The sequence below is a fragment of the Seriola dumerili genome, unplaced genomic scaffold, assembly GCF_002260705.1.
Source record: "Seriola dumerili isolate Sdu_G_001 unplaced genomic scaffold, Sdu_1.0 BDQW01000331.1, whole genome shotgun sequence".
Classification (NCBI taxonomy): Eukaryota; Metazoa; Chordata; class Actinopteri; order Carangiformes; family Carangidae; genus Seriola; species Seriola dumerili.
Genome location: NW_019174586.1, coordinates 424,588 through 439,671, shown reverse-complemented (window position 1 = coordinate 439,671; position 15,084 = coordinate 424,588). Strand labels below are relative to the sequence as shown.

The 15,084-nt window shown below is 40.1% G+C and overlaps 1 protein-coding gene across 1 annotated transcript in view; it reads left to right on the top strand.

Moving 5' to 3' along the window:
• Positions 1 to 15,084, top strand: part of trpc7 (transient receptor potential cation channel subfamily C member 7) — a 48,017-nt gene that overhangs the window by 4,592 nt on the left and 28,341 nt on the right. The window contains exons 2-3 of the mRNA XM_022760315.1: positions 4,770 to 5,532; positions 12,374 to 12,556. Of these exons, the coding sequence (XP_022616036.1) occupies positions 4,770 to 5,532; positions 12,374 to 12,556 (946 nt within the window). The remainder of the gene's footprint in view (positions 1 to 4,769; positions 5,533 to 12,373; positions 12,557 to 15,084) is intronic.

Here is a 15,084-nt window from a genome sequence, read left to right as displayed (position 1 = left end):
GTGTGTGTGTGTGTGTGTGTGTGTGTGTGTGTGTGTGTGTGTGTGTGTGTGTGTGTGTGTGTGTGTGTGTGTGTTTTATGTATGAGTCTGAATAAAAGAAAGGTATCTGGGCAAAACCATTTGACACTGAGCTGGAGCAGACTACAGCAATCGGCTTGCACAGTACATCCCCACAATGTCACACTCATCACACAAAACACTCAGACACACTCATGAAAACCCTGATTAGGAACCTCTTTCATTTTGCAATGTAATGTCTATATAATTTCCCTCAGCTGTTATATGTTTAACTACTTCACTGTGAGATGAGTGCTCACAAGAACATTTGGTGGATGCAGTTCATTGCATCCATGTAGGAAACATCCACAGAGACAAAATGGGACATGATTTATGACACTTAATGGATGTTCATGTAGCACTGCCAGCTTAGCTGTGACTATCAGATATTGAGCACGGCAGGCCTCAGTGTTTGGTCTTTGATCTTCCCTGGTCTGCCCCTTTGATACACCAGTGTTCAGCTTGCATGGAAAAGAAGCATGTATGCTCTCACTGATGCCTTGCCAGGCTAAATGTTGGGTGTGTGTGTGGAAGAGAGGGTAAGAGAGGGTGTATGTGCCTGTTTCTCATTTCCAATGAAATATGGTGAGCAACTCACCTTTGATCTTAAAAATTGGCAATTTACTGCTTGACAGAGTGTCTATGTGTGTGTGTGTATTTGATAAAGAGAGAGAGAGGGGAGGGGTGGGGTGGCTCAGAGTCCAACTCTTTTCAAGTATTTTGCTCATGCTTGTGCGCTGATAAAGTACTAACTCATTAGTCAGCTCTGTAAATATTCCTGCTGAGTCAAAACTTCTCTTTCACTCATTATCCTCAAATTTTGATTTCAAACCTGATTCTTCTTCTTTACATCTTCTCTTTGTTTGAAGTTCACCAGTAAATGATCTAATCTGGTTTATTGCTTGATCTGATTATAAATAGCTTGGTGTTCCAGCCTCAAAATGTTCAGCTGTGAGAAAGAGGACATTTTGATCAACTCAAAAGTGATTATACAGAGTTTATGAGATTTTCACTATATTCTAAGGCTGTACTTGAAGTACGCTGTTTACTTTTCCATTTTTATTACATTTTTTAGTACTCTTGGAGTAATCTTTTCATTTCTTTTTGGTTGTTATGAAATTGAATTGAACTATTGTACATAGTATTCTGCACCAATCAGCGGTACTGTATATTTCAGCCTACTGAAAGTAACATTTGCATTACTGCCATCCCAAGCATGCCATTTGTTTTTAGATTGATTAGGCAATCATTCACAGTGAATATTGTCCTTTAGGGTTGACATCCCAAATACATAGCTAATGTTGATAACACTTATATAATACTGGTAGCCAATTGTGAAGTTTCAGAAATTGGGGCTCTCCAAAAACACCTCAACACAACAAAAATGTAAATCAAGTTGAACTCACATAACTCAGTGAACTAAAGTTGAGCCAGCGAGGTGTTTTGCTTAAATGAGCCACATATATTGTATCAACAAGAGGCTTTTTCCACTATCACCATTATTGCCAGTATAATATAATCCAAAGATAATATAATTTATGTTAAACAACTATGGCTGGAGATCCTTGGCTGAACAAGGGAAGATATCTGCAATGGTGTGCTGTAGTTTAAGTAATAGTTGGAATCACCAGTAGCAGTTATACAAGATAGTGTCTCCCTTTTCTGACAGTTTTGTTGTTAATAGGAGAGGGAGCAGCTTGCTTGGACAGGCTCTCTGAGTGATCTGCAGCAGCCTCTGACTTGGATGCAACATCAAAACGAGAGCTGGGTAGACACAGTAACAGCTGCATCATTGCAGTGTGGTTTATGGATTAAAGGCTGTTACTTATAATCATATAGTGATGTTGCGTCAACTAATTCATTTACATTAAATCAAATGAAATGTGAAAAGGTTGCCGACACGGGCAATTTCTACAACCCATTGCAGCTTTCAGTGACTCTGTTATTATTTTGGCTCTCTTTGGACATCAAGGACAGTCAAACATCTAGCAAGCTATTTTTGTCGTGTATTTGTAAATAAAACTGTTTAAATGAGGGTCAATACTGGACATTTCAACATGTAGGCAAAAAAAAATGACTCACTAGTGGGATGAGATGGAATATGACATACGGTATGTTGTAAGAAAGTAGCAGTGGGAGCTCTTCCTGTAGCATGGCATCATGCTCTGCTACACCCATATGCGAATTAAAGCATGGTGTAACAATGGTAATATGACAAGTACTTTAGTCTTAACAATACTATATGATGGACAGTCAATACAATCACTCACACTTTGAATATAAGCAGCCATACAAATACACAACCCTCCTTTACTCACTAATTTTTCTTCTCGTTCATCCCCGTCTCTCTCCTCCACACAAACACACATAGTTTCTATCTATCCATCTCCATTGTGTCTCACTCCTCCTGTCTGTGTGACTGTAATTCCACACAGAAATGATGCAGGTAAATTCTATTTCACATCAGAATCACAAAATGTCAGAGATTGATGAAGATGGAGAGAGATGGAAAATGGCGATTCATTACCTGTCTATGAGGTTATCTAAATGGGCTGGCAGCCAGACTGTCCCCTCATTTATGAGGAATCCTTGCAATGCTTACAAATATGTCTGTGAATGTGAGGGTTTGTGTGGAGGTGGAGGATTGGTAGAGATGTTAGATACACCTTACAGCACCATGCATTGTAGCAAATCAGCAGTACAAACTATGATATTATACCTTTCTGACACAGTCACCTAAAATCAACCATTCTAATCTTCATAATGGTAATATTTACTACAAGGCCATTGTATTGGTTTGCATCACATTTTACAGTTGATGTATTTTGGGTCCACATTAAACATGTGTATTAATGCTGCTGATGTTGTCACATGTGTTTGTCTGTGTATGTTATGTCCCCATATGTATTCTTGCGTGCGTTCATTTGTGAGATAATCTGCAATTGTTTGTACATGCCTCTGTGTGTGTGTGTGTGTGTGTGTGTGTGTGTGTGTGTGTGTGTGTGTGTGTGTGTGTGTGTGTGTGTGTGTGAGTGAGAGAGAAAGAGAGAGAGGGAGAAAGGGAAATTTTGCCATCTACCATTGATTGGCAGCCTAAGGCACAGCTGATTGTGTAAATCGAAAATCAAGAGCTGCAGACTTTTTATACCCTTTAATCGCACACTGACAACCACAGTCTCTCTCACATGCACACACTTGCTGCACACACACACACACACACACACACACACACACACACTCTCTCACAGTGCCTTCATCTTCTCGGTTCCACATCCTTTGATGCCCCCAGGGAATACTTCCACCATGAACGGGTTTCCATTTTCACCTTTTCCTTCAATGTCCATTGTCTCTGTGCATACACATGCACCTGCACACATGCACATACAAAGTAAGGGGAATCACAAACGGCCTGAATTACAAATAACCTTGCCTGTTTTGTTGTTAATAGGAGAGGGGGCAGCTTGCTTGGACAGGCTCTCTGAGTGATCTGCAGCTTATTGTGAAACTGGAACCCTTGTTATTTGTAAAGTCACTGCACTATTCAGATACACAGACATACAGAATTAAAGTGAAAATCTTTGGGCAGTCTTTTGTATGGATAATATGAGCATATTGTGCTTTTAAAATGATTAAAGTTGGCAAAAAGCGTGATTGCTTTTAGACCACTCAATAAGAGTCAGTCAGGTTGTGCTCTGAGTGACATAATATCATATTAGCATTTTATAAATTAAATCCCAAATTTGAATTGGTTATTTCAAAGTGGAAAATCAAACAGTTCTGGGCTATGATTTTTCTCCAGCACCATTCCTAATTTCCAATTCTTGCTTGTCATTTCAGAGCTTACCCATATCCAGTATATTTTGCTCTGCTCCCACATTGTCACTCAGGCTTTTGCCCTCTCATTTTTCCAGCTTTGTGGAACATCAAGGCTTTTTCAACTATGTGGGTCAGAGTATCAGACCACACAGCAGGTGCAGGCAGGCAGTGTGACAGATCTTTGTTTCTGAGATACAATAGAGCCAATGAAACATGTTTTGCAGTAACAGTGATTCTTATCAAGGGTTTTGTGGATGGAGCTAGTTTTTTATTATTCTTCTATTTGACAAGTCCCTATTGATGAAGATTTTTTACCACTCTCTCCTGCTGGTGTGTGAAAATAGTGCCTCATTTAGCAAAGAAAAACAAATAGAGACATATTGCATAGAGCAGGAAGTGAATTTTCATTCTTGTCTGTATACATGCAACGATAAATAAAGACAGATTCACCACTGGCCACAGAGACACTTTGGATGACCACTGACTCATAGTGTGAGTTTGTCATGCCACTTCTAACTAAGGTGACAGCTTTATCTCTCCCTTGCCAATCAGAACTGTTGACCTGAGATGGCCCAGCAGTGAGCTTTGACCCAGGTAGCCTATTGGTTCATTGATCTGGCCGGAGACAGATATATAACAAATGTCATGAGGGAGCTTTCTCTGAGGTCAGCAGGGAAGCCTGTGTTAAGCACTGCTGATTGTGTGACAGTAATGACTTTTGCCTTGTTAAACCACAGTCACTTTGATGTAACTAATGGTACTGTTGTTTACTCTTGCCTCTATCATTTGCTCACCACTTCATCACTCTATCTTCTGAATCTCTCTTACCTCCATCAAATTAATCCTTGTTCTTTTGCTCCATCTAACGGTTTCCTCCCCCTCTGTACTGTCTCCAGGGTGGAAGCCATGCATCGCCGGCACACCACACTGAGGGAGAAGGGGCGTCGCCAAGCAGTGCGGGGCCCGGCCTACATGTTCAATGAACGTGGCTCACCCCTCACTGCAGAGGAGGAGCGTTTTCTGGATGCTGCTGAATACGGAAACATTCCTGTGGTCCGCAAAATGTTGGAAGAATCCAAAACCCTTAACTTCAATTGTGTTGACTACATGGGTCAGAATGCTTTACAGCTTGCAGTGGGCAATGAGCACCTAGAAGTGACTGAGCTGCTGCTAAAGAAGGATGGTTTGGCTAGGATAGGAGATGGCCTGCTTTTGGCTATCTCCAAGGGTTATGTTCGGATCGTTGAAGCCATTCTCGCCCACCCTGCCTTTGGGGGGGGTCTGCGACTGGCTTTAAGCCCCCTGGAGCAGGAGATGCGTGATGACGACTTTTACGCATATGATGAGGATGGAACACGTTTTTCACATGACGTCACGCCCGTCATCCTGGCTGCTCACTGCCAGGAGTATGAGATCGTCCACATCCTTCTGACAAAGGGCGCACGCATAGAAAGGCCACATGACTACTTCTGTAAGTGTTCAGAATGTGTCGATAAACAGAAGAAAGACTCGTTCAGTCACTCACGCTCCAGGATGAATGCTTACAAGGGCCTGGCCAGTGCAGCTTACCTGTCGCTCAGCAGTGAAGACCCTGTGCTGACTGCTCTCGAGCTCAGCAATGAACTGGCAAGACTGGCCAACATCGAGACAGAGTTTAAGGTGAGGTGGTCTCTGCTTCTTACTTTACATTTATTATCTATTTTACTTTTTCATTTTCTTTTTTTAAATTTAGAACAGACATGCAAATGTAAATCCTATTTAATCACCTTAAATGTGATTACAGTCCTGGCATCATCAGAATTTAGGCAGAATTTGAACACAGCTGAATGAAAATGTGTAGATCCATCTCTGCCAATGTTTCAACCCATTCTTGCCAATGACTCAACTTAGTCACTAGACTCTCATCTTGAATGGATTTCTCAGTGCGGCACCAGCTTCTTATTACTTTTCTGAACCTATTACCAATGCAATCTCTCCTCAGGATGTGCTGAAATAAGACTTGTACAGTGGAACACTTTGTTTGATGGAAAATATGAGCAATTTTTGTGCACTTTTACTGAGGAAAATGATTGCATAGTATATACTGCCGTTGTTGAAATGAACCTCGCTTCCATGATAATGCTGGTGGTAGAAAAACCCTAAGAAGGGTGTAAATGTGTGCATGTGTGTCTGTGTTTGAGAAGGTCAAGTTGTTCATGTGTGTTATAGTTAATGATGTTGTTTGAAGTGGCTGGATCTAAGGTCTTTATATCTTTGACTCGTAGCAGACCCCCCCACACACACAAACACCACAGTATCTTTTTAACTGAAGCTGTAAATGCAACTGTGAAAAGTCTCAATTATTTTTTAACAAGAATCAAACCTACCTGGGTGTGCCAGCACCCGTCCTGAAGCAGGCTGATTGGCTCAGGCAGGGGGTACAACATACCCACTCACTTACATTGCATGACAGGTTTGGGCAAGCTTAAAGTACCGATTTGAGGTAGAGAGGAAGATGATTTCCCCCTACTGTGCCAGCTCGCAAACCTGTCCCTATCAGTTGGCTTGGGATATTGAGGCTACCACACTCACTGACAAATGTGAGAAACTTGTGGATAAAAACTCAACAGACTCAAAATATGTATATATATGCGTGTGTGTGTTCGAGCTGGCCCATGTGATATAAAACCAGTATCATGATAATAATTACGATATTTTCAGTTATCATTATACAGTGTAGATGTATGAAGATTTATGAAAATTCACATAAAAATTTTACACTGATAAAATAATCAAACTTTGATGGATCATATCTTCACAATATGATGTGGCTAAAATTCAGAAAACAATTAAATGTTGAATTATTAACCTTTCCAGGAAAACCTTGAAAGATAAGCCAATAATATAAACTGGAAGAGCCTTTGCTCGGTTCAACCATTGCACATGGCCTTCATCTTCATCGCTGTTTTTAGAGAGAGATACATCACCACTTTGTCCTCAGCTGTCCACACTGTTTTCTGGTTTTGGCATGGCAACAACTGTAAGAAATGTCTAAACAATAGTGTCTTCCTCTGTCTCTCTGCTGGGAGGCCTATTAAAATCGAGTTTGCTGGATCAGTGGCATTATGACAGTGTTGTACTGCACAGTATAAGAAAAGAGCCATTTTCTGTGTATCATCTCTTATTCCCAAAGCCAGCAGAAAGTTTTGGTTTTGTTTGTTTCACTCTGAAATGGCAGACACTGCACAGCTTCCATCGATTATGTGCTGAATTACATTTATAGTCGAGATCATTAGTGTAGAAAGTATGATCATATAATTGAACCAAACAGATACAGAAACCAAACAATGGTTTGATTACATCACAATTTCCGTCTTTCTGCTCATTTATCTCTTTTTGTCTGACCATGTGTTGCTGCATTTCTTCCCTCATGGTCTATTTATTTCTGTCTGTCCTTTCTTCCATCTTTCTGCCCACCTTTGTGTTTGTGATTTCGGCCTCTCTGCTTGTCATTCCGTTCCCCATCTCCAGACAAGTTAATGAGAAGGGCTCACCTGAGGGACCAGAGTTGTGTTGGAGCTCATCTGTCTCATTACCATCTCATTATCACCCCTCTGTCTCCCTGTTCCTCTTCACGTCATCCTCTCATTACGTTAAAATATCAAATAATGTTAAAACTGTATGCAAATAGCCTGAGACAGTCCTGTTTTTTATGGAGAAGTCAAATGTGAGGAATAAAAGTTAGGGCTTAGATGGAGGTTTATGTCACTGAATATTAATGTGAAAGTTAAATGACAACTTTATAACATTAATGACACCTTTATAACACCCAAGCACTTTCAAAATCTTTCAAACAATGTGCTGTCTTCAGGAATAACATGCCAATACCAGCATGTGTTGAAAATGCAGCAACAGTTAGGTTGAATTCCAAACATACAGATATATAGCGTTTGTCCCACAAAAGCCTTTGAAACAATATTAATTCCGTGGGGCAGCGCAGTGATTCCCGCTCTCTCCACTATATCCTTTTGGACTGAATAATTCCGTAAACATGGGGAGACACCGCCTAGGTGGCTGTCTGGAGGAAAAAAATTCACTTACTGTAAAAAGTTCACAAATTAATATGTTATATCTTGTTTGATTAATCTGACAATTAGTGTTTTTATGCAGGATTATGTGCTGGACTATTTCTTGGCAGGGGACAGTAACTTTCCTGGAGCCTTTTTGTCACTTTAAAGGTTGTCAGGTAGCTAGTGGATACTCCTGCGTGTGGCGTCATGTTTTACAGACAGACATGACAGTGGTATAGATCTTCTCATGTAACTCTCAAGAGAGAGAGCGAATAATTTCCCAAATGTTGAATTATTCCCTTAGTCTTAGTCTTAATGGACCACATCTCAGTCACTATTTCAAACTTGTTCTGTTGTCTGACAACATGAACAGAAAAACATGTAAATGAGGACAGTTTTTTTGGACATTCAGCTATATTAAAATACTTTATATGTGAGCACAAAGAGTAGGAGAGAAGCAAACAGATAAAGGGATGGCTGAAACTGGCCGACACTAAACTGAATGCAAATATGACGTGATGTGTCGGGTGTTTAAAGCGGTTCCACAACCATTTTCAACTACGTCCTCATTTTCACACATTGACATTATGTGGTCCATCCATATGCTATGCTGTTAATTCAAGAATGTTCTAAATTCACATTATCCAAATCGCGACGCCCCTGTTTCGTTATTGCTTGTTTTCTTTGGTTTTCTGAGTTAAACAGCAGCCAATACTCAAGGTTCTCACCAGTACTTTCATGATTTTCACAAGCACAAAAATGCATGATAGACAGCCAGTCACACAGGTAAACCTGTGTTCCTCAAAATAGATTTTTGATTTGATTTTGCCTTAGAATCTAGTATTGGACCTATCCTGTGTGTCCCCTTGTGCCTCCACAAAATAATAAATGTATATTCTGTACATGTACACACTGTCAAGTGCAAGCAAATGTTTTCTCACCCACTGGCACAAATACACGTGTCACATGGTCGTGCTGCATATCGGATGTTTATGAAGGGACTGCTAAAGGCACATCAGGACCCCCCTAACAGCCTAACATTTATCTTCAAACATCTTACTTCTCAAGACAGACGATCAATCTCTCATAAGAGCCTCTGGATACACACAGACACACAGACGCTAACCCTCCACATACCCTCAGGAGAGACGGAGAGAGGCAAAGTAAGGCAGAGGAGCGTGTCATTTAATTTTTTAAATCACATTTTAGTCTGCTCTTCTATCATGCCAGTTTTAGTTTAATTTAGCTTCTTTTTATATTGTTAGAAATTGAGACAAATGCAGTTTGAGACAGACAGCAAGTGAGAAAGTGAAAAAGTGGTAGACTGATAGTGGTGGATGTCCACTCTCTCTTATTCTCATATCTCTATCTTGCACTGCTCTCTCTCTCTCCATGTTTAAGGATTGGCTCATGTCCCCCTCAGTCCACTCATCTGTAACCATTCTCACTCTGCTGCACACTGCTCTGTCTCCATTTTCAATCTCACAGCATCGTTCTCTTTTCTGTATCTCAGTGCCCAAGGCAAAAACCACATACCTCGAGTTGTGATTGGATTTTCACATAGACTGTATGTGTGTCGTGTCTGTATGTACGTGTTCTTGATGTGTGTATTAAGATGCAAATGTCATTGATTAAGAAAGCATTCTTGTTCGTGTACTACCCTGAAGCCTTGCTTTTCCATGAAAGTAAAGACATGAGATTGTAATTGATTTCTTTCACTTAGCAGCCTAAAGGTAAAATACACCAAATGCTGTGCTTTTCTTCATGTCCCCAAAGGGGCAATAAATGCAAGCTGCCATTGGTTGATGTTCAGAATTTACTTTTTGATTTGCAGATAGTGATGGGTCGTTTGACCAACCATGCCATTCTGTTTAATTTAGTTTTTTTTCTATGATAAATCCAAGCCTGATGGGCTGGATTTTAAAATGTATTAATTGCATTTGTATTAATTGCAGCTGCTTGGTATTTGAGTAGAAACACATTGCGCCTCTACAAAACTGATTACACCATTTCATATTGAAGACAGACTCTGTCCAAGTCATAATAGAAAGAAACTCCCTTACTAAAAGGATTAAATGCTGAAAGAATGCAAATTATATTGATGGTCAATAAATAGGTGCATCAGAATACAGTACAGTCTCTACATATGTAATATATCATATCTGCTTGCAGGCCTACAACAAAGAGAGAGTAGAACCCAAGATGTTAGATGATGATTCTGCTTGGCTGAAATATGCAAAAGTTTTGGTGAAAGTGTCATTATCAACACAATGCAATGGTATGCTTGAACACAACACCAACATGGCAGTGAATGCATAATGAAAATCATTCCTTAGGGACTTTAAACCTGCCATAAGCCTCAGTGTACTGACTGCTTCCCCACTCGAATCAGCTGCTGAGAAACAGATCGAGGCAGGAGCGTGAGGGGAGGTGGTGTAAGAAAGAAGGGTGGCAAGTGAACGGTGGGGGGGGGGCACAAGATAGAGGGGCTGAGGGTTGAAACTGGATCACTTTATGCAGGAACAGGAGGAGATAGGGCTGAAAAGCCTGACAGGAATTGCGCATTAGTGTAGTGAGGTGGGTGAAGTTATATTCCAGTAGTAAAAGCTCAATTCAATTTTAAAATCTGACAATAGTGCTTATTAAGCCTCCAGGGTCCTGAAAGACAATATTTTCTATTATCTTATGCCCACACATTATGATTGTGTGGGTACAAGAAAAATCTTTCAGGACTTTGGGGACTGCACAGGATTGAGGCGCCATCACATCATCAGTTCTCAAAAACTCAAAAACGTACATCTCCAAACGTACAGTGTAGCCGCAGTATTAACTTCACTCCACTAAGGATGTCAACAAGATTTGAATAAGCAACATAAATTATTTTTCACTTCAATTCATAAAAAACTGAGGGAAAATGAAAAGAAAGAAAGAAAGTTTTTATTGTGTTCTTGATAATGTGGACATGTGTTAGGCTTTTGATTGACCTCAAGGTGATTGGCTTGATCTGCTACCCCTGTGCTAGCTAGTGTAAATGCCAATCAAGTTTCTGTTATAATCCCAAAGAAGGCTGTTTGCCAAAATATTTATAAATTGAAATAAATGCATCTGAGTTATTAGTGTGCAGCTTTTCATTGTCTTTTATTCCATTCATTGAATTATGATAATGTTGGCTAAATAAAATGCAAATCAGTGTTTCCATCCACTGTTATGCAAATATCATTAACAGAGTACAAGGAGACTGCACCAGTAATTTGTCTAATAATCTGTTAAATCCATGGCATTCCTTTGTTGCTCCCCTCCGAGAAAGACAATTATGTTCATTTAATGAGTGGATTGACCGCCTGTGTTCACACTGTTTCTTCTTCTTCTCAACTGCGTGGGGTGTTTCTCAGATGCCTTTTTTTTTTTTTTTTTACTTTTTGGACTTCTGGTGGAGTGGTAATCTTGCAGTATTTTAGATTTTATTCTAATTTCAGACATTTTCATTCTGTTTTTAGGTGTAGATTCAAACTAAAAATGCTAAATGATTATTTCAAATGTAGAAAACCAGTGTGGATCCTCTATTTCTGCTTTTGTGGAGTTTCTCTTGTACAGTACTGCATTTATGAGTGCTGTTTCTGCAGATGTGTGTACTGTGTCATGGAAGTATGACACAAATTATTTTCTAATATCAGATTACTGTTAGGACTACTACGACAAAGGACTAGGGCCACCACTAACACAAATACACACAGCACTGTGGTGGTTTTTTTTTTGTCTTTTTTCTTAGTACACAAGGTGAGGCTATTATGATAAAACAAGTGGACACCCTCCAGAGGCAAACACCATTTCTAAAGACAATCTCTGTGTTAGAAGCAGAGAGCTGAATTTGATGTGTCAAGATGGAAAGGTCATGAGCCAAATCACAGTATTACACTTAGTATTTTACACTCAAGCTATATTATAATTGCATTGGGAATAGATGTCTTGGAGAGGTTTACATTTCTCAAGTGAGAGGTCCCACACTACAGTAGATCAACAGGCACACAGGACAGGAGAAGCAGCTTCAAGATATGAGTATTTAAAATGCACAAAGACTGTAGAGGTATCTGGCTACACTTTACAAAGGCAATGGCAGGTGTCAGGTGAGTTGACAATCAATCATCAGCTACTGTGACTTTGTGAACAGATGGACACACGAAGAGGATTGGTTGATGCGAGCCCATCTGAAGTATCAGAAAGACCTAAGGGTTAGTTTTGTTTTGTTAGGTTTTGTGAAAAGCTACAAAACAGACAGCAGCTGAAGGCACAGTGATGATTTGATGGTTGGTCATCATGGTTGTGTTTATACATCTGAATAATGGTGCATTCATTATCTGAAACCAGCTGGTGACGTGACTGATTCAAAGTTGATGTTTACATTAGATTTTAATTCAAGCTTCTCTTCCCCAATAAACTATCCACCCTTGCAGAATGACTACCGTAAGCTGTCCATGCAGTGTAAAGACTTTGTGGTGGGTGTGTTGGACCTTTGTCGGGACACTGAGGAAGTGGAAGCCATATTGAACGGGGATGTGGACCAGTGCCCCCCAAGTCCCTACAACCGACCCTGCCTCAGCCGTGTCAAACTGGCCATCAAGTACGAAGTCAAGAAGGTAAGATGGCCAAAACTGTACCGGTGAATAAACTATATACTACAAAAAAAAACATGTAAAAGATCTCCCATATGATATAATGAGTTACTGTGCTCTTTCAGATGTTTGTAGGCTCCCCAAAGCCACAGATGATATTGTGCAACTCTTTTCACAAGCTTAGTGACAAATAATCTGGATCTTGATGTAAAATTGGTGGAAATCCATACATTATTTTCAAAAAAAAAATTTGCAAAAATGTAAAAGAAAATGTCCTATTTTGTTACGGAAAGTTTTTCTTTCCGTAACAAAATAGTACATTCTTGGATCTACCCATTTACCTGGATCTACGCCAAAATTTAATGGGTTCTTCTCTGGCCTATGGTCAATTAATTTTATGTCAATCCATCGATTAGCTGTCCCCTTAATCGTACAGTTCGGTCAAAAGATGCTCATAGATTTTGAAATACACTGATGACTGATTTGATATGATAACTTGTTAGAAGACCCACATTTCAACCCTGCCAAGAGTCACTGAGTATGATCCTCAATCTATACCAGCTACTGTGGCTGACATCCATGTGAAGGAAGAGAAATTTAAAGACCTCATTGATGAATGAATCACATTATGCTATGGAATCTGTATTGATGAGGATTATTTTGTTACTTGGGTTTGTTTTTAGATGTTGGTTTGAAATATTCCATCAAAAGTAAAGGTTCAATGCACCATAATTGGATATGTTTTGAGGAGGATTAACATGGAAGAATATCAACAGTGTTTTACTGCAGTGTTTTACATGTAACATTTCTTTGTGTGTAAGTAAGCTTGTGTCTACGAGCCATTTTGTGCACATGTACATACAGTATGTTTGTGTATTATTCAGTGTGTGACCTCAGGGGGCCCTGTGTAAACAACAAACTGGCCTCTATGTCAGAGAGAAAATCCCCTGCTGAGCAGAGGTGTTCTTACTAAATGTCAAACCAAATCCCTTTTCCCCATTTCACCCTGCCATACTCTCTCTCTCTCTCTCTCTCTCTCTCTCTCTCTCTCTCTCTCTCTCTCTCTCACACACACACACACACACAGGTTTTTGTTTGACCTTCATGTGCTGCATGTTTTCTCAAGTCAAGTAAATCCCATGTGTATGTGTGTGTGTAAATGTTAGTGTGGTAGTATATGTGAGTGTGTTTGTGCGCGTGTTTGAGCTGTGTTTTTATCCTGTACAAGAGAGCGTGACGAATACTCTGGGAGCTAATTACACAGGACGAGAGGAGGGAGGGAGGGACAGATCGCCATGGAAACCAGGTGGAGCATGACTGTGTGTAATGCATGTTGCCGGACGCAGGCAGGGTTCATGTCATGGGTCAACGGGTCGATAGACTGCTCACTGGACACCAGTGGGAAACTATGTTAACTACGGTCTTGTGGGGTGGGGTGTGTGTAGTTGTGTGTGGTTTCCCTTTGAATGTAGAAATGACTGAATGCACATTGTTCGTGTGTTCGATACGATCCGTGGATGGGAGCAGAGGATGTCAATCGTCAGCTCAGATAAACCTTCCCTGAATCTGATGACCGAGGCTGATTGGTGAAGGGCTGTGAAAGACTGATGGAGGGAGAAAACAAAGAGGCTAACGAAAAGGGAAAGCAGGTTTGACCAGCCGTTACCTGTTGCTCGGATGGTAGATGTGAACGATAAACAATCCACAAACACAGAGTTTGATTATTACACTAGTTGACCGCCTCCTGGGCATTGATTGCTCTGTTTTTCCACATCCTTCCTCCAGCTGGAACAAAAACATCCATCCTCTCCAGCCTGACCACACCATTGGTAGCCTTCATTTGTCACGTCATTTCTCGGAGTAATATTGTCAGCAGATGCTGAAATACCGGACCAAGCCTTATCTAATAAAGCAAACATGCTTCAGTAATGAATGTGAACACTCAGTGCTTCTTATTTGTATGCTGCTTTCTTATGCATACTGTATCTTAAATTGATTTGCCAACCTGCTTGTTGGCATTTTTTCATTCTAAATGAAGCCAAGTGGCAGCTGTGAATAATATATTTTGATAGTAATGAATACACAATGGATGTTCTCTAAATAGAAAAGCAGCTTGCACACTCAGCTACTTAGGAATACCTTGAATATTAACATAAAGAGGAGCACCAGAAGCCTTCTTCATGAATACTGTATAATTTTGAATTTCATCCGTTCTACACTCGTTACATCGATGTAATCCTAAAGCACTTGAAAGTACCAAGTACAGCATGCATGCCTTAAATGATAAAGATGTCATTGGTGTTATACTTTATACTGCATAGAAATTAAGAAATTCGGTCTGCTCCTTTTAGCATGAAAATCTTAACAGGATGTTGGGGTGGGACTCAATGAATGGAAAGATGGAGAAAAAGGTAGAACAGCTTCGTCTGTTATAGAGAACACCCCCCTCACTATCTCTGTTACCTATTTGAAACGACGACACAAGTATGAATGACCATGACCATAGTATCTCAAAGGAAAAGAAATAGATTTTTTTTCTACATATTGAACCC